We start from the raw sequence: 23,155 nt of genomic DNA on the forward strand, positions 1-23,155 counted from the left end.
AAAACAGCTCCAGAGCTTCCTCGGATTCGCGAACTTCTACCGCCGCTTTATTCGCGGTTTCAGTTCCATCGCCGCGCCCCTCACTGCCTTAACCAAGTCATCCAACCAGACTCACCCTTTCCGTTTCACTCCTGAGGCCACACAGGCATTCCGCACCCTGGTGCTCCGATTCACGACCGCTCCCCTCCTTGTTCATCCGGACACAACAAAGCCATTCATCGTGGAAGTGGATGCGTCCGAGGCGGCTGCAGGGGCGGTCCTATCTCAACGCGGTCCAGACTCCAAACTCCACCCCTGTGCCTATTTCTCCAGGAAATTCACACCAACCCAGAGGAATTACGGGGTGGGGGACAGGGAGCTCCTGGCTATTAAATGGGCGCTGGAGGAGTGGAGGCAGTGGCTATTGGGTGCCCAGGACCCGTTTACCATATGGACAGACCACCAAAACCTAATTCATATCCAGAATGCTCGCCAACTCAACCCCCGTCAAGCCCGGTGGGCTCTGTTTTTCGAATCCTACCACTTTCATCTGGCCTATCGCCCTGGTTCTAAGAATCTGAAGGCGGACGCCCTTTCCCGCCATCACGCCCAATCTGCACCGGTCAAGGAACCACCGCCTATTTTACCTGCCCAGAGGTTCGTTGCAGCCCTTCACTGGCCAGTGGAGGACGCCATCCGAGCTGCTCTACCCACCGAGCCTGCACCGGCTGACACACCCTCCAACCGACTGTATGTGCCATCCACCTGCCGGTCTGAGGCCCTAGCATGGGGACATGCTTCCCGTTTGGCTGGCCACCAGGGGGAGACCCGCACCCTCCAGTTCCTACGTCGGGCCCTGTGGTGGCCCTCCATGGCTAAGGATGTCCATGAATACGTGGCTGCATGTTCCACCTGCGCCCGTTCCAAGACTCCGAACCAACCCCCGGCTGGCGACCTCCACCCTCTTCCTGTTCCCCACAGACCCTGGTCCCACATAGGCCTGGACTTCGTCACGGGGTTGCCTCCCGTCAACCAGCTCGACACCGTCCTGACCATCATGGACAGGTTTTCCAAGGCGGTCCACCTGGTGGCTCTTTCCGGCCTGCCCACCGCTAAGCAGACGGCCGAAGTCCTTCTGGAGCAGGTGGTCCGTCTCCATGGGTTCCCTCAGGACATTGTCTCGGATAGAGGGCCCCAATTCATGTCCAGGTTCTGGAAAGCCTTCTGCCGGCTGGTTGGTGCCAGTAGCAGCCTCTCGTCTGGCTACCATCCCCAGACCAATGGACAGACTGAACGCGCCAACCAGCAGCTCGGGCGGTACCTGCGCTGCTTCGCCTCTTCCCAACCGACCACATGGCCAAAGCATCTCTTGTGGGCGGAGATGTCCCATAACCTCCACGTCTCCTCGGCTACTGGTCTTTCCCCGTTCGAGCTGTGTAATGGTTACCAGCCCCCTCTGTTCCCTCACCAGGAACCGGAGACGGAGGTTCCTGTGGCCCAGCTCCTAGTTCGACGTTGCCGTCTTGCTTGGATCCGTGCTCGGGCTGCCATCACACGAGCTAACACGGAGTACTCACGCCAGCATAAGCGCCGCCACCAGCCTGGTCCGACCTTTCAGCCGGGCGATAACGTGTGGGTGTCTACTCGTAACATGCGTCTGCCCGCCGGCTCCAAGAAACTCAGCCCACGGTTTCTGGGTCCTTACCCCGTGGAAAGGGTCATTAACCCCGTGGCTTACCGCATCCGCCTGCCCAGGTCTCTCAAGGTTCACCCCGTCTTCCACGTTTCCCAGCTGAGACCGGTCAGGACCTCTCCTCTCGCTCCCCCCCCCCCCCCCCTGTGCCCGCTTCACCACCTTGTGGGGTGTGCGATGATGGTGTTTATGCTGTGCGCCGCCTGCTGGATGCTCGTCGCCGTGGCAGGGGATGGCAATACCTGGTGGACTGGGCGGATTACGGACCGGAGGAGCGGTCATGGGAACCGTCGAGGGTCATCTTGGACCCCTCTCTCATAACGGACTTCTGGGCTCGCCGCTCTGGGACTTCTGGGGCCATCCCTCGGGTGGGGGGTCCTGTCACACAACCTCCCTCTCAGCCGTCAACCTCCTCTAGGGAGGCACCGCAGAGCCGCTCAGACTCCATTACCCAACATCCCTAGCGCCAGGCTTCCGTTTCACGTCACCCGCCAAACCTATATAAGGAAGTGCCGCACAACGCCGGCTCACTCAGTCATCGTTCTCACCGAACTTAACCTAGAGTCTTAACCAGATCAGCTCAGATCACGAAGCCTGTTCAGATCAGACCAACCAGATCAGACCAGCCAGATCTCAGAATCCTGCCTGCTCGTACAGATCAGCTTCAGACCAGGAGTCGCCGTGTTCAGCTGTGTCACCATACAGCTGCGCACCCGGCTCCCAGATTAAACAGCGTGTCCATTCAACCTGGCGTCAGTCACTCCGCGCTTGGGTTAAAAGCCACGCCACATCCAAACTCTCGCCCCGCTCGAGTCACCCCGTTACAGGGGAGGCTCATATCCTATCATTGACAATGTTACCAGTAATTGTTTCTTTCCTAGAGAATAAAAATCTATCAGGTTAAGCTAAATTTAAGATGTATTTGCATCCACTGTTCAAAATTACATTCCCACTATTTGGGCCTCACTGCTCTCTGGATCTGATTTCTGACTGACTGGCAAGGTTTGGCCCGTCTTGCTTATAAAGAGAACTCCGGTCAGCAGCAGCGGGCTCGCTGAAACGTGAACGAACGTCCTCAAATATTTAAATCTATCTATCTATCTATCTATCTATCTATCTATCTATCTATCTATCTATCATCTATCTGTCTGTCTGTCTGTCTATCTATCTATCTATCTATCTATCTATCTATCTATCTATCTATCTATCTATCTATCTATCTATCTGTCTGTCTGTCTGTCTGTCTGTCTGTCTGTCTGTCTATCTGTCTATCTATCTATCTATCTATCTATCTATCTATCTATCTATCTATCTATCTATCTATCTATCTATCTATCTATCTATCTATCTATCTATCTATCTGTCTATCTATCTATCTATCTATCTATCTATCTATCTATCTATCTATCTATCTATCTATCTATCTATCTATCTATCTATCTATCTATCTCTGGAGTATTTACATACTCTATCTAATTCATTAAAAATATCTACAAGTTCATCTAGCGGTGTGTTTTCAATCATGTCAAGATCAATGTCATCTATTGTTCTGACTGATCTGCAGGTGGGTTTGGAAAACGTCTTGCCTTCAGATGAAAGGGGCTTTGCAGGGACAGAAGGTTCCTGCTTGGGTCTCAAGAGAAGTTGTTTGAAACATTCCACAATTATTTCCTGAGTATTTGTGTCTCTTCTCTGCAAAAGCATCAGGATATAGTCTTCTGGCAAGAAAAGCTTCTCACAAGTGCTCTTGAAGATTTGGTTGGGAAGTTCTTTCCAGCTTTCTGTGGAGCAAATTGGTTCACCTTCCACAACGGGCCAGATTTGGTCAAAGATCATGTCGTGTAACTCTTCAGTGCATGTGTGGGTAGGCAGAATAAACGATCGTTTAGCAGCTAGCTCAATAAACTCCTCAACAAGCCTGCTAACATATTGTTTTGGGGTGTCTCCAATTCCACCTGGAGGAGATTCAGGTTTGACCTCACAGGTGACACCTGACTGAAAACTTTCGGGTTTGGAAAACGTCTTGCCTTCAGATGAAAGGGGCTTTGCAGGGACAGAAGGTTCCTCCTTGGGTCTCAAGAGATGTTGTTTGAAACATTCCACAATTGTTTTCTGAGTAAGTGTGTCTCTTCTCTGCAAAAACATCAGAATATAGTCTTCTGGCAAGAAAAGCTTCTCACAAGTGCTCTTGAAGATTTGGTTGGGAAGTTCTTTCCAGCTTTCTGTGGAGCAAATTGGTTCACCTTCCACAACGGACCAGATTTGGTCAAAGATCATGTCGTGTAACTCTTCAGTGCATGTGTGGGTAGGCAGAATAAACGATCGTTTAGCAACTAGCTCAATAAACTCCTCAACAAGCCTGCTAACATATTGTTTTGGGGTGTCTCCAATTCCACCTGGAGGAGATTCAGGTTTGACCTCACAGGTGACACCTGACTGAAAACGTCCGGGTTTGGAAAACGTCTGGCCTTCAGATGAAAGGGGCTTTGCAGGGACAGAAGGTTCCTGCTTAGGTCTCAAGAGATGTTGTTTGAAACATTCCACAATTATTTCCTGAGTAATTGTGTCTCTTCTCTGCAAAAACATCAGAATATAGTGCTCTGGCAAGAAAAGCTTCTCACAAGTGCTCTTGAAGATTTGGTTGGGAAGTTCTTTCCAGCTTTCTGTGGAGCAAATTGGTTCACCTTCCACAACGGGCCAGATTTGGTCAAAGATCATGTCGTGTAACTCTTCAGTGCATGTGTGGGTAGGCAGAATAAACGATCGTTTAGCAACTAGCTCAATAAACTCCTCAACAAGCCTGCTAACATATTGTTTTGGGGTGTCTCCAATTCCACTTGGAGGAGATTCAGGTTTGACCTCACAGGTGACACCTGACTGAAAACTTTCGGGTTTGGGGATCTCTGGGGTCTCCTCAGAGTCACGTAGCTCCAGATCTTGACAAGAGAGCCCATTCATGGAGATAAGCTCAGGAGAGATAGTGTCCTCGTTGGACCACGTTGGTGAATAAAACTTTGAAGTAGGAGTCTGGTCTTCATCAGATTCATCCTCAGATGCGTCTTCATAATAAATTTGAAAAAGCCTTAAAGATTCAGAGACTGAGGCTGGAATCTGTTCATAAACATCAGGGTTAGGGTCAGGCCTGGGTGTGAATTTAAACGATGGACTAAACCATTGACTATTGGACTCCACTGAGGAGATCTCTGGGGTCTCCTCAGAGTCACAATCAGAGTCACGCTTAGCTGGGACAGTGGACACTTTAGGTACAGAGCCATTCGTTGATCTGAACTTATGACTAGTTTTTTTCTGCTGTAAGCTCGAGCCCAACTTGGAAAACACGCTGCCAATTGATTTAACAAACCTTGAAGCAATTGACGGCTTTGGGGACGCATTCAGGAGCTGTTCCTTAAAACAGTTCACCAATGCACACTTTTCACCAGGGGATCCACGCTCCACTATCCTCACCAGAAAATGCTTCTTCTTTGTGCGTAACGTCTTACAAGCGTGATTGAAGATTTTCTTGGCCAGTTTTTTGGGGTTTCTTCCCGTGATGTTAACACTTTCTCCCTTCACCTCACGCCACATTGTCTCAAAGAGCCACAAAAAATGCATCTCCTTTTCTTCTGGGCGACATTTGAAAGATGTCTTTTCAAACACTAAGTCAAGAAAAGAGTGAAAAAGCTGGCGAATAAATTGTTCTAAATCTTCCTTCTCTGTACTTGCAGCCTTTCCAGGTGTGGACTTGGAAAACACGCTGCCAACCGATTTAACTAAACTTGCAGCGATGGACGTCGTTGGGGACGCATTCAGGAGCTGTTCCTTAAAACAGTTCACTAATCCACGCTGTTCTTGAGAGGATCCAAACTCTATTATCGCTAAAAACTCCTTCTTATTTGTGCGTAACTTCTTACAAGCGTGATTGAAGATTTTCTTGGCCAGTTCTTTCGGGTTTCTTCCTGTGATGTTAACACTTTCTCCCTTCACCTCAGGCCAGATTGTCTCAAAGAGCCACGGAAAATGCACCTCCTTGTCTTCTGAGGAACATTTGAAAGATGTCTTTTCATACGCTACGTCAAGAAAAGAGTCAAAAAGCTGGCGAATAAATTGTTCTAAATCTTCCTTCTCTGTACTCACAGCCGTTCCAGGTGTGCTGTGGGAAAGGCTCATTTCTGGCTCACTAGCTTTCTCCTCTGAGCTTGTGCCGGACTTGGAAAACACGCTGCCAACTGGTTTAACTGAACTTGCAGCGATGGACGGCTTCTGGTTCAGGAGCTGTTTCATGAAACCCTTTCCAAATATGTACTCAAAGTCAACGTTTCCACTTTCCATTACATGTAAAAGATCCTCTTTTGAACAGTTAACTTCATTACAAATACGTTTAAACAAAATTTCAGCAAACTGTTTCATGTTTTCTGGGTCAGTTATTTAGACCCTTCACTTCAGGCCAAATTTCATTAAACAGCCGCATGCTCGTCAAGTGAAAGTCCCCAACTTCGTAATTTGCACTTTTAACAGCCTTTCGAAGAAACATTTCGATAAATTGCTTGATAAAAGCCTTCTGCATATTTTTTGTTCTTTTGTCCGGATCAAATCCATCTTCAGATTCCATGTTTACTTGTCCAGGGCTGTCCAGGGTTCTCATATTTTCTTGTGTGGTGACGAGATTCTCAAAACCCACCTCTGTGTGCATGTCGCTAACACTATGTGACGTCATCAAAGGAACGCTGAAGTACTACTCGATTACGTAACAAGGACGGTTGTCGTGCCGGCGTGCGTCACGTGACCGACTCATGGCTTCCAACTACGCTGACGCTTCACCACGGCGAAGGTAGTCGAACTTGGATATTCGACCCAGACGCTCACTCTGCATTTCCTGTTTTTGTCCGTTGTGTAACTGCAAATAGCGTAATTAATAACAGGTCGGTGATATTCAGCGCCCTTCCGCTTCTTCAGCGCATTTATTCGTGAAAACGTAGAATCTAGTCGCACTAATAAGCGCCGACGGAGCCAGGCTCTGGTGCTGAGCAGCTCCTGTACCGGGAACGGCGGGCGTAACCGGGCCCAGTTCAGCACAGGTCCCGGTGAGCCGGTCTGAGGTCGGTGTTTTTAGCCGGTGTTCAGTCACGTGTCTGTTGCTCACCTGCTGCTGATGAGAGGATTTCTCCTGTCAGTGTGGAAGGAAGAGGAGAGATGCTGCCAACACGCTTTAGTTCCAGTAGGAAGACTTCAGTGAGCTGTTATGTATAATTTTATAATTAATAGTAAGTTAATAAATGCACCAAACCCTCAGCACAGGTGATGCAAACTAACAATAAGCCTGACTATTTCCTCCAGCTCAGCTCTGATAGAAGTAAAGATGTCTGCTTAAGCTGGACAATATTAAATATTTAAAAATATTCACAGATAACTAATCTTTTAATGAAAAATGAATATTAATTATATAAATACATCATATTGGTTTTATTAATTTCTAGGTTTGGATGTCTGTGAACCTTACAGCAGCTTCTGATTGGTGAAAAGAACATGTGATGTTACTAATAACAGGTCAGGGTCTAAAGTGGGTAGGGCTGAGGTATAAAACTCTGCCCTGGGCCTAAAGCCCTGCAGATGTATTTTGTTTCTATGCACACCAACAACAAGTAAATAACAGCAGCTGATTGTGCTTTGTTCCTTACACTGTCATGAGAGGAGTCCGCCAGACTCTTCCTCTGTCTGTTCTACAGCATCGGCATGGCCGGCCAGGCTAGAGAGGAGTTCTGCACGATCACACATAAAACCACGAGCTCTTCCAGCTGATTGGGTCTTTGGTAACTAGTGACATCAGTTCAGTTCAGTTCAAGTATTTCATACGTCTTTCCTAGTGCCAGAACTCCCGATCCAGTCCCAGCATGTCTGTTCCAAAGTACTTCTACTCTCCTCTCCTCCTGCAGCCTGCCGTCTCGCCCAACACGCTCGTCCGCTAGCCAGTGGCTAATCAGTGTTGTTTACTTTATCCCCACAACACTTTACTAACGGCGATGTAGTTCTCCACGTGTTACTGAGACGCTCTGACACAGAGGGTTTCTTCTCAAACGTTACCTTTAGGCTTTGGTCTCCTTATGCTGGTGATCCATGTGAGTTTACACGCAGCGTACACGGCGTCTCCCCGGCTCTAGCCATGGCTAACTAGTAGCTCGGTAGCTCGTGACGCCCATCTCCACCACGCCAGCCATGAGCCACGATTAGCTGGTGGATAAGTCAGCATTGTTGGGGCGACAGTGGCACAGGAGTTAAATGCTCTCCCCGTAATTGGAAGGTTGCAGGTTCGAGCCCCGCTCAGTCTGTCGCTGTCGTGTCCTTGGGCAAGACTATTAACCCACGTTGCCTGCTGGTGGTGGTCGGAGGGACTGGTGGCGCCAGTACTCGGCAGCCTCGCCTCTGTCAGTGCGCCTCAGGGCAGCTGTGGCTCATCCCCACCAGTGTGTGAATGTGTGAATGACTGATTGTGCTGTAAAGTGCCTTGAGGGGTTCCAGGACTCTAGAAGGCACTATATCAAATACAGGCCATTTACCATTTGTTTACTTGATCTCCAGCATGTCCCTGGCTCACCAACACTCCTGAACCAGCCGTAGTTAATGATCAGTCAGTGATCGCTCCACATCCATATAAGCTGGTAGCAACAGCCAGTTTGTTTACATCGAGCGGTGCGCTCCATGATCCACGTGAAATGGGTGTTGTGGGAAATTATGTTCCCCTGAAATTAGGGCTGAAACGATTCCTCGAGTACCTTGAATAATTCGAGTACAAAAAATCCTTGAGTCAAATTCTCTGCCTCGAGGCTTCGTTTAATTCATGTTTAATTAATTCATGGCTTTGCAATCGCCCGTGGTCATGTTTCACCCGGACCAACATAAGTGACGCACATACACACTGAACAGAATGCACACGCGAGTAGCGAATGTAACTTAACTTTCTCTTAAGCCATGGCGGACAACGTGGACCCCGGTGGAGTGCGAAAAAGACACAAAATGTCAAAGGTGTGGGACCATTTTTCACGTCGTAAGGCGGAAAACGTAGTCCAGTGTAAAAACTGTAAAATGGATTTAGCCTACCACAACACCACATCCTCAATGCTGCAACCTGACCAGGAAACATCCACATGTGAACGTCACTTCTGCAAGCGGACTCGGAGCCTCTACAAGATGATGCATTTTAGCCTGTATTTCTATATATTCTGCGGACACTGTGTGACTTTTTCATTTGTAGCACTCAGTTTCAGCTCACACCGTACGTCTGGTAGCAACACGTCGGACTTAAAATGTGCTAAAAATAGCATTTTTTACATCACGTCGGACTTTTTACTGTGTTATCGATGTCCGTTGTCCCTCAGCATTGCTGCAGGAGGACACAGGTTTTATGAGCGGCGGAGGAAAACGAAAGAAAGTAAATAAATGATTTGTGATCAGTATAATTTGACATAACCACGGCAAACATGCTTTCGACAATCCTTGTTACTGTGAAACAAAAAAAGTGTAGAAATAAAAACGAACGTGTGTTAATAGGGAAACAGCTGGCGAGCCAAGTTTGCTCATGCGCCGTGAGCGGTTCTGGTTCTGTTTGGGCCGCAGCCGCCCGCATTTGTTTACTGTGAAGTAAGTTGAAGTGCTGAAGTTTTGAAAACTAATTTTGAATAAAACTTGAAGAATAACTGGCAATTGCTTTCTCATTTCAAGAGGTCTTTCATATTTTATAACATGCTATTTGATGTAATGGTTTAAAAACGCAAAAGAGTAATTTATTAGAGTTCTCGATTAATTGATAAAAGATTCGATGGAGTACTCGATTACAAAAATATTCGATAGCTGCAGCCCTACCTGAAATATTCTGTTTCCCTTAGGCAGTCGAGAGCAAATATTTCCAAATCCACTGAACTTATTGTCCATTATGGAGGACTGAACTACCGTAAATCCTCTAATACAGGCTCGGGCCTGTATTTGACTCAAGCTCATCAAGCTCCAGGCCTTTATTGGAAGGAGGGCCAGTATTAGAGGCAGGCCTCTATTTCTATTTGAGCAAAATGAACTAATGGTTCACTGGAGTTTTTGACAATTAAAAGTGCGCCCACATTTTCAAAGTTAAACACATTTCTTTTAACAACGGTAGTTCCTGCTTCAGCCCTCTCCCCCCTCCCCCTGCGCAGCGGCCGCAAACTCACTGATGCGCCTGCAGCCTCTCGGAGTTCCTGCTGCTCTAAACATTAAAATATTTATTTCATTTTCTGTTCCTCACTTCTGATTACCTTCAATGGTGTCTGTTTGTTGCAACAGCAGGTACAAAAACTAACTTGTTTTTATTTGACTATTTTTCTGTCCTGCCTGTTTATTATCTTCCTGCATCTCCTCTCAATCCTAAAGAGAAACTGCTACCTGGGTTCATATATATTCACCTCATGAGTTACCTTTGAACTGCAGTTCTAAAAGATCTACCGACCGCAAAAACAGCGGAGCGCTTGCTGTTTGGCGGCCGTATCAGTGATCAGTGCGTCGGAGGAGAAGGTGATGCGCGCAGCGCCCCGCTCCACAGCATGCAGCGAAACACATCAGGCGCAAATAAAAGACAGAAAACATTAAAGGAAATGAACTGACATGAACGATCGCGTGTTAAATTAGTTTTTGAGGTGGCGACACCTGATTGTTACTGTGGCCGTGCTCAGGAGGCAGACCTACCGACCGCGAAAACAGCGGAGCGCTCCCTGCTGTGATCTGTGCGTCGGAGGACAAGTTGATGCGCCCCGCTCCACAGCAGCGATACACATCAGGCGCAAATAAAAGACAGAAAACATTAAAGGAAATGAACCGACATGAACGATCGCGTGTCAGTACCTACGGTCTGGCACTTGAGTTTTACCCCCAAAAAGGAGAATGTGATCATACGATAATTCAATAGGGAGCGTGGTTTCACAGACGCGGAAGTGATAGCGTCGGTGCTCTAGGAAACCCCCGAGCGTTCGAGCGTCAACGAAGTGACACGGAAATGCCGGGCTTTCCAGAAGTAAGTAAGATAACTTACTATGAGCTGATAGTTCGTTGGATTGATCGGTACGTTGGAAACTCTGATCGTGAATCTGAAGAAACGATGACTGAGTGGTGAGCTGGAAAGGCGACTTCCGTTTATAGCCGCGGTTTGTGACGTAGGTGCAACGTTAGGGAATCCCCGTGAGGGGCATGCTGGGAGTCCCTACTTCACGGATTTTCACCTATCGCGGCCAGGTCTGGAACGCATCTACCGCGATAAACGAGGGATTACTGTAGTTCATACACCCCCTACTGCTGCTCCCCAGAGTGTTCTACAGCATAATCAGCACGTTCTCTTTGAACTTGATAGTGTAATGACCTGGCTGGGGTTGTAAGCCAGGTGCATTCTGGGTATTGTGTTATATGTGTTTCCTATCGTTCTGCTAGTTCCTATGTGCTGATTTGCGTGTTGTGTGAGCGTTATGTAAGCCACAGGGAAGGTGATGTGTGTTCTGTGGAGCGGGTTGAATTAGCATGGTTAACTGACACCGTGACTCTGTGTGGTAGGAGCGTGATAGAGGATCGTATCTGTAGCGTTACAAAGCGTTGAAGAAAAAGCCTAAAAAACGTCAGCGTGAACTTCCACTGCCTCCTGCTGGTTAATTTGGGGACTATACTTCTGCCCCTGGGACGCTCGTACTTGCTTGTTACCACATTTCATCCGGCCACAATAAGAGACCGGCCATTATTTACCTCCGCTGACTCCGACACCGGCCAGAATTGGAGACCCGGCCTCTAATTGAATACCGGTCTGTATTAGAGGATTTACGGTACCTCAAATAAAAGATGTTAAACTGAGTGAGATTACATCTTTTTACATAACTTCCAAAAATTATAAATAAGCTTGCTGCAAAAGAGTGAACAAGAATGTTTTTACTATATGTTTTTTTTATTGTTTTTAGGAGGAAATACAGATAAAAAATCACAAGCATAACATTATTACATTACATTACATCAGTTTCCCGTAAAAGTTGATCACAAATGTTGTGAAAATAGCCAGAAGTGCGATCTCCCAACACGGGGGACAGAACATTTCAGGGAAACACAATTTCTCACAACACTGTCCTGACCTCTATGGAACTAGGATTGGGACAATATTCAGCGTAACTTGTACCAAGTTTTGTAACTTTGAACATGTTTCATCACATATAACTTTGCATTCGTAACTTGTAACTTTGGATTCGTAACTTGTAACTTTAGTTTTCTAACTTGTAATTCTCAATTTGTACTTGTATTTCTTGTTTTGTAACAGGAACATTGTATTTTGTACATGTATTTTTTATTTTGTAAAATCAAACTTTTATTTTGTACATTTACTACTCATTTTGTAACATCAAACATTCATTCAGAAACATGAAACTTTCGTTTTGTAACTAGCAGACTTCCAAACTGAAATAATCAAGGTACAAGTTTGAAATCAAAACTCTCAAAACACACATTTCATTCTACAGGTACAAACCTCAAATCTACAGTGTTACAGATCTTTTTGTCTCGATTCTAGCGTCAGTGGGAGGAACTTGGATGGAACCAATGAGAGCATGAGTCTTAGCTACCAATCACGTTTCTTGAATTCCTGTCCAATCATTGGGAGAGGAGGGCAGGGTTCTGTCAGAGCTGTAGAGAGTTACGACACTCCAATAGACTCCTATGGAACGGGGAAGTCACGTGGTTCATGTAGCTTCGAATAGTTCCAAACAGTCCCGCTGCTGCATTGACTGTATTTCATTTTCAGTGTTTCTGAAGGATTTTCTCCGGTAAGTTGACAAAATGTCATCATTTTGTTGCAATGTGAAGCGTTAGCTAACCGCTTCGTACCAAAATAAGCCAATGACGATATTTTATGTTCCAAGTTTTAGCTAGATAACCTTTAATGAGCTAACTGTGTGCAGCTGTGTTTATGTAACGGACGCTGAGTCGCGTCCTTCAGTCTTTTAAACGAGGAAAATAACAAACCCGCAAAATGGTTAAAATTAGCTTATCGATACAGTATCAGCTACGCAGTAAATGAACACAATGGAAGCCCATTAGCTGTGGGTTATAGCTCAGTACACAGCAAATTGAAAAGTGTTACTTTTCCAGAGTTTGAGTATGTAGAGTTATATTTTTTACACTGCAGAGTATATTAATAATTTAATACACTTCCCGTGTTGATAGAGTGACTCCTACTGGTGTCAGTTGTTTAAGCAGGATTGGTGAAGAGTTTTTCCTGTCCTTACTAGCTCTCTTGGTGTTCATTTGTGATTGAGTCTCCACGGTTCTCATTTCACGTATCGTGCGTGTTTACGTCATGTGTGTCTGTTGACGCCGACGCCTGCAGGCGGCCAAAGGAAAGTTTTTGGCGGGACGGTCCTCCATTTGGTTTACGGAGCGGTGGAAGAAACAGTGATTTTCCAGACAACATAGCTTACAGGTAAGGCATATATTGATGGAATTTTAATTTCGAAGACAACGTTTAATAAACTGGCCGCTAGAACTGGTACATATTGTCATCATTATTGCCTGGCTTTTAGTTTAGGAGGAACTAATTTGCTGTTGCTAACTAAAGACGACGCAAAATATGTATTTATACACAACTCTCAATTTTAAAATGCAGTAAATAAATGCCATGGAAGCTGTCTTTAACTGAAGCTATTTAGCAAGAAACCCAGGGAATACTTTATGTTGTATGCCAGCAGTAATGGAAAATGTGCTTTGTAGTGATGGGACGAGCTAATTTAACGTAGCAGTTTTTTCCCCGAAATACTAGTTTTCTTTTTGAATTGCAGTTCTGCTGACTCCCGCCTTTACATGCTTTAGCAATCGTGGAGAATGTGTTTATTCCCAGAATTTTTCATAAAGCTAATCCTAAAAACATTGAAGAAAAGCTTGAAGACCCAGGCGGTGTACACTCTAGTGGCGAGCACGTTTACAAATCATCCAACCCAGGAGTGGCACTTTATTTTCCGCCTAAATGGTGACATTTTCCCTTCGGACTTAGTAAGCTAGCAAGAGTTGCAAAGCAATTCCCCACCATGGACAACAGAGGGCGTTGCGCTTTTCTGAAGAATCCTGCCACCATTATGATTGATCGCTGCAGTTCTCCGTCCTCAGTCTCCATCAAAGTTATTTGGAAAAAAAAAAAAAAAAAAAAAAACGAGTTTTACATCCTTGTCTGTTAGTGCAGCCAGCCACCCAGCAAGTAGTTACCATTTTACTGTAAAATCAACTAAATAAAAGCAATAAAAGGCAACAGACAGGCTTCTTAGCTTCACCGGAGTTTCAACGTGTATAAACGGTCTCATTCAATTCAAAGATACTTTATTATTTTGCCATCCATCATGGTGAACGAGCCGATCCCATGTGTGGCGTGACGTCACATGCAAAGGGTCAATACCGACGCAGACAGAGAAGTATAAATCCGGCTCAAAGACTGAAAACTGGGTGTTTCTTTGGAAGGAGCCTTGAAAAGCTAAGTAGGAGCAATCGATTTCAGTTGGGGAAACAAAATAAATCTGGACTAAAGATGAGAAGGTTTCCACTGTGCAAAGGAATGCATATTAAGGTTATTGCTATATGCTGGCTGCTGTGATTCTTTTTCTTTTTTTCCAGACGATGCTTTTCAAAGTGCAGTATATAGGGAAAAAACGCTACATCAAGCTCAATGGAGCCTCATATTCTACATTCCTCAGTCAAGGTATTACATTTTTGTTTTCATTTGGGTTCATCTGCTTAAAATTATGCATTTTTATGTTTTTTTATACAAGTTAAATTCTTAATCTTTGAGTAGGCAATGTGTTAAATATTAGGTAAATATAATTAAACTACAAATTGTATACTTGAATAATTTAAGCTTCTAAAATAATTTTATATGAATTTACAGCCAAGGAGAAGTTTGGCATCCAAGATGATAAAAGGATGTATCTTGTGGATGAAACTGGGACAGAAGTAGATGAGGATGTCTTTACTGATGTTCTGGAGGAGAAATCAGACATTATCTGGACCCTCGTTGATGCCTCTTCTGTAGAAGGTAACAGTAGCACTGTTAAATTAGCTACATCTTATTTTATACATCTAACTAAAAGTTAAAGGTTATTACTTACACTTCATGTTTTTTTTTAATTCCCCCTTGTTTCAGTGAAATTCTGAAGCCACAGACAGACATAATTAGTTTCTTAATTTTGGCTAAAATGATTTAATGGTTGTCAAGTACTGATCTGTATTTCTGTTTTTCCTTAGAATCTTCGGTGCAGTCCTCATGCACAGACACGCTCTCCTTGTCATCTTTTTCATCAGACAGCGAGTTATCTGTTCTGTCCCCTAAAAGACGTCGCATTGATGAAACCACGATGATGTCCCCAAGAAGAGATCAAAATGACGACGCTTCTTTTCAAGCCAAAGAGGTGACATTTTTCAATTCATTTAAATAATTTAAATTTATTTGATTTAATTTTGTGTGAATTTGTTTATAAATGGAGGCTGTTATTAATAGGGAGGCTAAGTCATGCCCATCTACTTCTGTACCACGGATCCCCAGAAGAACAAAAAAATGAATGCAAGTCAATGGGGCTAAAACCGCAATTTTCTAATTCCGCTTGTTATGTGCCAGGGATTTCATATATGATGTCCGTGAATTTTAAAGATGCATTTTGATACCAACAAAGTGCTTATTTTCTAACGGGAGGAAACTTTATTTTAGATTTTGTGTGAAAATAAGCCCAAGACTACAAATACATTTCACAAAAGTGACGTCATCGAACCAGACACGGGAGAAAAACAGAGGGAAAATAGCTGTAAGTTCAGCAAACTTCAAATCATTCCTTCAGATGGAGAAAAACCATAAATCTGGCCATTTGGTAAGTAGCAGCTACACTACGGGAGAAGAGATTCTGTGGTGACGTCATAAATGCGACGTGCTGATGTTTGATTTGCAGTCATTCTAATTATGAACATTTACAAGCTGATAAATAAAGTACGTGACTGGTGGGGTCCAAACACCCATCATTAGTTTTCATTTAAATTGCAGTACAACGTGTGCGATCCAGGGCGTAAGGCAAAGCAGATTAGAAAATAGCGGTTTTAGCCCCATTGACTTCCATTCAATGTTTTCATTCTTCTGGGGACCCATGAGCCGACCGGAAAGGGAGGAGACTTAGGCTCTCTATACAGTGCATCTGGAAAGTAATCGCATCACTTTTTCCATATTTTGTCTTGTTACAACCCAAGCATCTAGGAGATCTGGGGTAACATTGAGGACACGTAGCACAGGTAAAAATCAGTACAGTATAAGAAACATAATTTAACAAAAATTGCTCCTGACGTCGGGCTTAAACATTCACAGAAACTGAAACTAATACAAGGAGCTGAATTGACTGAAAAGGAACAGACAATGCAAACACACTCAAAGTCTCATTAAATGACACCACTGTGTCCAAACTGAGACCAAACACACAGTCTCCACAGACATTGTGATATCTTGGCTGTGTGCTTAAAGACGTTCTGCTGAAAGATTACCGTCGCTTCAGTCCGAAGTCAAGGGTGCACTCAGGTGTTTATTTAGGGGGTCTGTGCATTTCTACATTAATTTTTCCATCTATTCTGAGTTTTCTCTCAGTTCCTCCTGCTGAAGAAAATTGCCATAGCATAATTTTGCACTTTATCTCAAAAATAGTGAATATTTATGCTTTTGTAATTAATTACCATGTTTAATACAGTTGCAAAATATCCCAATAATCTTTTTTCACATTATTATGGAGGGTTGTGTATAGAAGTTTAGTTAAAAAAAAACAAGAAAGTTTAAGAAAAAACAAGGCTGTAGCCTGTAAGAAAACAAAATGTGGGAAAACAAAAGTGATGCACGGTGAATAATTCTCAAGTGCACTGTCTGTACTTTAATTATTTTTGTTGTTTCACTCTGAAGCTTGTTGAAAAACTTCTGCAAACCAAGCCAGGAGGTGAGAAAATACTCAAAGAATACAGACAAACAAGAGAGGTTAAGGACCCATTACGGCGGAAGTTGGTCAACATGGTTGTATCGGCGATGATTGAGCAGTATGGGTGAGTAGTTTTCATATGCAATCAAAAATAGGATGATGCACAGGATTACCCCCAGCGCTTTATAAGCCTGGCGGGCCACTTGGTCCCCCACCAGGCTGTCTCATGCCCGCCCCCATCCTAGGGGGCAGTGAAACGAACCACGGGCCCTCCATCCGCTGATATTAGCAGCAGCTCAACAGGTTGAGCGGGTTGTCCAGTAATCTGAAGGTTGCAGGTTCAGTCCCGGCTCCGGACAGAGAATTCTGCTGTTGTGTCCTTGGGCAAGACATTAACCCACCTTGCCTGCTGGTGGTGGTCGAAGGGACCAGTGGCGCCTGTGCTCGGCAGCCTCGCCTCTGTCAGTGCGCCCCAGGGCAGCTTTTGTTACATCGTAGCTCATCACCACCAGTGTGTGAATGTGTGTGTGAATGGATGAATGATACACTGTAGTGTAAAACGCTTTGGAGTCCTTACTCTGAGAGGCGCTATACAAGTGCGGATCATATTAACGAGAATCTACAGCAGAACAATTTGTGCACGCACCCACCTCCCCCTCTCACAGACGAGGGACGATCTCTGGCGGAGACCCTGATGAAATATGCACACAAATCGTAATTTATATCGAGCAAAGAAAAAAGTGTAACCTCAGAAGATTAATTCTGTCATCTTTCCTGTTTAGGACTGCTCCACCAATGGATGTAAGGACACGTTATGCATTAGGAATCGTCACCCTGTTTCCCTGTCTGAAAGACCCATACTCTGAAAAAGGATATGTGAGTATTAAGTATTTGTTCCTGCAGTTAATATTTTAAAACTGGTATTGTGGTGTCCCTTTTAGACGAGTTAAAGCGCAAGGCACCTCACCACCACCAGAGTCTTACCCTGCACATATTTCCTGTTTAAAAAATGCACCATGAGGAGTCGTTGCCTGGCCAACCAAGACACAAATTGCATGCCCACACTGCCCCAGACTTTGAGATTCCCCGCTATCATACACACATTCACATGAGCAGCCATTGGAGTTCGATGATATCTGTCCACCTCCTTTATCAAAGAGGGAAAAAGGTATTTTGGAGGAGCCAAGCAGCCCTGAGCTATATCGCTTTGTACCGATGGCTTGTATTGCCCCAGGCTACTGGTGCAGAGCCATAAACACTCACTTGCTATTCCCATTCTAACTTGCTATGTATAATTGGCTGAGCTTGAGACTCTGCTGCTTCTATTCTCCACAGCGGCAATGCCGCTGACCACATATGGAAACAGTAATGTCACAGGGTATCTTTTAGCCAATAGCAATTGCTTATCCAAATTCAAATGTACAAACTATCTGAAGAGGGCGCTACCCTGACAGTTTTACGCAGAATATTTATATTTTAAATTCGATTCACTAAAATGCCAAAATAGTGACTACACATGTCTACACCATTATTAGACAGTTATTTACAGGTTATCTGCAAAAAAAAAAAACTTGATTTCAGGATGAATTGATCATATGTTAAGACTTATTTTATTTTCTGTAGGAGCACTTTTTTGATTCCAAAAGTAATGAAGGCTACATCGCTTGGAAACTAAAAAACATGCAGCGTGAACTCCATGGTGGCAGGAGAAGGAGCAGCACAAGTAGAGATCCATCAAGCAACAGAGGACCACAGTTTGGAAGACCCGTGAATGCAGAGCATCAGTTGGAGGGCGATCTGTGCAGAGAGGCCATTTCCCTGCTGAGACACAGCACAGATGAAAGCCAGATCTTCTTGAAAATGGAACAAACATTTAAGCACAGACAAGAACTAATTCAGGATTCAGAGAAGTGTGAGACCATCCTTAGTGTGTTCCCAAGATTCCTGGACACAAAAGGCCTGGTAAGTCCGCTTTGGATATAGCGTCTTAAGCTGCAGGCTTTGTCGTCTTATTTCAGAATAGTGGGTCATGACTGTTTTAATTAGTTCAAAAAGATTAGCAGACTTTAAAATGTCTTTGTTTGCTGAACTGTGCAGTTTCCAAATTTGTGTGTGTGGTTTTGTTTGATTTTAAGGTGGTACAGGATTTCCAGATGATGTTTGGAGAAGAAGTCTCATCAAAACTAATGGAAAAATGGGGAACCTCTTTGAAGGTGAAAGTCATCAAAGAAGCCAACAACCTCACAAAGACACCGGTACTGGAGTCTCTCATTCAGTCTGCAGAGGAGAGCCCAGAAGGAAATGATGAATCAAGTAAGTTTACATTTGAATGATCTCTTCCCCACCACCACCACCATTCATTTTGGAATGCAAAAAGAAGAAATACATATTTTTTTTATTTCAAAATATCAAAACTTACTTGGCTGAAATGTGTAAGCTCAAGTAATGAATTTAGTGTGAATAACTGTTTTATTACAGTGTTGTTCTAGAAAAAGCATGAAATGCATAGCTGACTGTTTATTTAAATCTTGTGCCAGCTTGGGACAGTGACATGGCAGCTCTGTTATTGCTGGTTTACCTCCTACCTCCACCACCCGGTGGGAAGAAGAGACCTGTAAAGATCACCGTTCGAGAAGCTCTGAGCCATGTTGTCCGCTTTCACAAAGTAAGTGGCTCAAACTCATAAGTGCTTCAGAGTGAAGTTGGAAAGTAATCATCTGATTTTTCTGTTGATATTTTTCTTTCAGTCATGCCGCAACCTTCAAGAGACGACCAGTTCAGTCCAGGGGAGGCAGCCCTACATTCTGGCGGTTGGAACAACACGTTGCACCATCAATGACTACTACATTGTGGTGGATGGTCAGCTCATTCCCTGCAAGGCTAAGTCCTCTATTTCAGCCTTTGACAAACTTTTCAAAGCGCACTATGTGTTTGGCATCTCTTACGATCAGGCCCTGCACAATATGTATACATTTGTGCAGACCACCATTTATAATATAGATGTTGGTCTGTGTCATGAAAGTCCTAGGGTGAAGGATCTTAGAGCAAAGCTCCTCAACTGAATCAGCTACACAAAAAGATGCTTCGATGTTTTGTTTGCAAGTCTACCTTTTGCACTGTCAAAGGCTTGGTTCGGCATCTGAAGTTTTCTCATGGATTTTACCCTGGTTTGAAATTTAAACTGTTATGTGACCAAGATGGATGTTGTCAGAGGTTTTGCACCTTTTCAGGATTTCGAAAACACCTTCAGAACAAGCACAGAGCTAGAATTGTAGATAATTTTGAGGAAAAAACTAAATCAGCAGTAAATCACTCATTTGAGCCATCTTGTGCTTTTGAAGAGCCATCTTGTTCTTCTGAAGAACAACCACAAAGTTCAACTAGCAGTGAAATGGAAAAAAAAAATACTCAAGACATGTGTGCATCTGTGATTGCAAATCTTCTAGGTTGTGGTGTTGCAACCAGTATAATAAAGTCCGTTGTTCAAAATGTGGAGGAACTTGTAGATGAAGTTCAAACAAATATCAAAGAAGATCTTCTAAACATATGTTCTGACAATGAGGATTTGAATGTCCAGTTGGGTAATTATTTAAAAAATCTTGAGAATCCATTCAGTAATGTTAACACAGAGGCAAAATGGAAGAAACATTTTATAGAGAAATGGGGGGTTATCGAACCCATTGAGATTGCCCTTGGTGTCCGATATGATGCAAGAAGAAATCAAACCTCTTGTACATATGATCAGGTTCCAGTAACAGATAAGTTTGTCTACATTCCCATATTAGAGACGTTAAAATTCATTTTTTCCAACAAAGAGATATTTAGCAATTTTGTTCAGCCTTCAAATCAACATTTTGTGTACAAAGATTTCTGTGATGGAAGTTATTTTAAATCTCATCCCCTCTTCTCCAACAACGAAAATGCTCTCCAAATTCAGATTTTCTTTGATGAGTTTGAAACAGCAAATCCACTTGGGTCAAAGCATGGCATTCATAAAATTGGAAGTATTTACTTTGTTCTTAGAAACCTGAGTCCAAAATTTAATTCTGCTCTCATGAATATCCATCTCATTGCACTATTTCACAGTCAAGATATGAAAAAATATGGCATTAATGCAATCTTGGAGCCCCTGGTACATGATCTCAAAATCCTTGAGTCCTCAGGAATCACTCTTCCTTTTTCCAAAAGTCCAGTTCATGGAACAGTTGCGCAAGTCACCGGGGACAATTTAGGTTTGCATACACTGCTTGGATATGTTGAATCTTTCAGTGCAAACTATTTTTGCCGTTTCTGTTTGACTGACAAAGAGGTCTGTCAAAAACTTTTTACTGATGATGACCCAGACTTGACCCTTCGCAGTAAAGAACTCCATGTTCAGCATTGCCGTGATATACAGGACCCTGCAGTAACATCATCATTTGGGGTGAAGAGAATGTGCATACTCAATGATCTGCAGTATTTTAATGTTTCTGACAACTATGCTGTAGATATTATGCATGACATATTGGAGGGAGTAGGGCAGCTGGAGTTAAAGTTGCTGTTTGGATACCTCTCAGACAACAAAATAATTTCCAAAAATGAGGCAACTGAAAGAATGTACTCGTACAACTATGGATTTCTTGAACGAAAAAACCGTCCCAGCAGAATAAACCTAGAGCAAATGAGTAACTCAATAGGTCTAAATGCTATTCAGACATTTTGTTTGATCAGGAATGTACCACTGATATTTGGAGATGTAGTTCCAGAAGGCAATGCACACTGGAGACTATTGCTACTGCTTCTTCAAATAATCAATCTTGTGTTTTCACCAGTCATTACAGAAGGCATGACTGTATATCTGAAGCATCTCATTATTGATCATCATACGCTATTCAAAGAGCTGTACCCACAACAGAACCTCATACCCAAACACCACTTCATGACACATTATCCTCGAATCATACGAAAAATTGGCCCAATTATTCACTTTTGGTCAACCAGATTTGAGGCCAAGCACAGGTTTTTTAAAAACACTGTAAAAAATTTCAAAAACATTACCAAGACTTTAGCTCAAAAACATCAAATGGCAATAGCATACCACTGGGAGTCATTGCCTTTGAAAAGCATTGATTCTGGACCTGTTAACACAGTAAAAATAAGCGAGTTAAGAAATGGTGACATGGTGGCTGATAACCTGCACGTTAACATGAACTAAGAGGTTGATGTGGTATCTTGGGTTGCATGTTATGGAACTGAGTATCGCCCTGGACTTGTTGTGTGCTCAAAGATTGAAGGGGGAATACCAGTATTCAGTCAAATAAGTGAAATTATTGTTTGTGCTGGGAAATATTTTCTGGCAGTGGAACACTTTGAGACGCTAGGATTTGCTGAGCATTTTCACTCGTACCATGTGGCAAAGGGAAGTGAGTTTGATACTTCTCTGTTGAGGGTTGATTTGTTGCAGTTTTTCAAACCATTTGATCTTCAGACAACTTACGGTTTTGAGAGGAATGATTTGTTCGTGGTTCTTGTGCATGTGCTGTTATAGCAGACATCAAAAAAGTAAAAGATATTTTTGTTTTAGGATAGGTCCAGTTTGGTGGGTGAAAAAGCACTTTTGTTTTAGAGACAATTGCACAACACCTGTTTATGAAACAGATTCTGCTTCTTTGCATCGTTTGTTCCTCATTTTGAGATTCATTGTACAGTAAACATGAAGACTATATGCTTAAGTGACTGAAGGATGTCCTTTGTTTTCTCACAATTTTTGTGACAAATTGTAACACATTTTAGTGTTTCCATTTTCAAATAAATATTTGAAAATTCTGTGGTCAGTTGCTTATTGATGTTCAATTATCTTTAAAGTGCTCTTGATTTCAAATTAAAATGCTAAAATTGACTATTTCAGTGATTAACTCCCTTTGCAGGATGTTATTGGACTCCTTATGGTCCATATTAGACACTGTTGGAGTTCTCTTTCTTAACATTCGTTTCGATGTCTCACTATGGGATACGCCCCTCCGCGGATTCCTCAGAAGCACTTATCTCAATACGCCAATCCTGATTGGCCAGTGACCGTGACGTACGCGTCCCCCTGCTACTATAAGTAGCAAGCGTCCCCACGTACACACTATTCAATCACCTCTTCTCGCTTCGGTGGTCGCTTATCTCTGAGGTAAGTTAGCTCAACTGTTCACAGACGGAGCCTTCTAATATTCTCTCCGTCGCCGAACGTTAACTTACCGTCCTTCTGTCCTGACCTTCACCATAGGCTCGGGGCATAACGAGCAGCTTCACACTCCAGTGCATCTGTTCGTTCTATGCTAACACACCAGTTAGCCAACATGGAAGCCGCTCCTCCCACCAGAGGAGTCGACGGTGCAGGAGCTCGCCTCTGTACCTGTGGGAACAAAATCTCAAGCAAAGACCCGCACAGGGTCTGCTCGAGCTGCCTTGGGCTGGAACACGCCCAGCTGGCATTGGAAGTCCCCGGGTCATGTGAGAGCTGCGCTTGCTTCACCCTGAAGAGCCTTCGCCGGCG

General features: G+C 43.7%; 2 protein-coding genes across 2 annotated transcripts in view; both read left to right on the top strand.

Moving 5' to 3' along the window:
* The window catches only part of LOC139063767 (golgin subfamily A member 6-like protein 4), a 70,542-nt gene that overhangs the window by 15,503 nt on the left and 31,884 nt on the right, over positions 1–23,155 (top strand). The gene's annotated exons all lie outside the window — the stretch shown is intronic.
* Positions 9,975–22,440, top strand: LOC129165205 (uncharacterized). The gene is made up of 9 exons (XM_054747774.2): positions 9,975–14,399; positions 14,586–14,732; positions 14,942–15,105; positions 16,623–16,759; positions 17,418–17,511; positions 18,259–18,597; positions 18,771–18,948; positions 19,173–19,300; positions 19,383–22,440. The coding sequence occupies exons 1-9, from the start codon at positions 14,279–14,281 to the stop codon at positions 19,695–19,697; spliced, it is 1,623 nt and encodes a 540-aa protein (XP_054603749.1). The 5' UTR covers positions 9,975–14,278; the 3' UTR covers positions 19,698–22,440.

Source organism: Nothobranchius furzeri, chromosome 2 (assembly GCF_043380555.1).
Source record: "Nothobranchius furzeri strain GRZ-AD chromosome 2, NfurGRZ-RIMD1, whole genome shotgun sequence".
Lineage (NCBI taxonomy): Eukaryota > Metazoa > Chordata > Actinopteri > Cyprinodontiformes > Nothobranchiidae > Nothobranchius > Nothobranchius furzeri.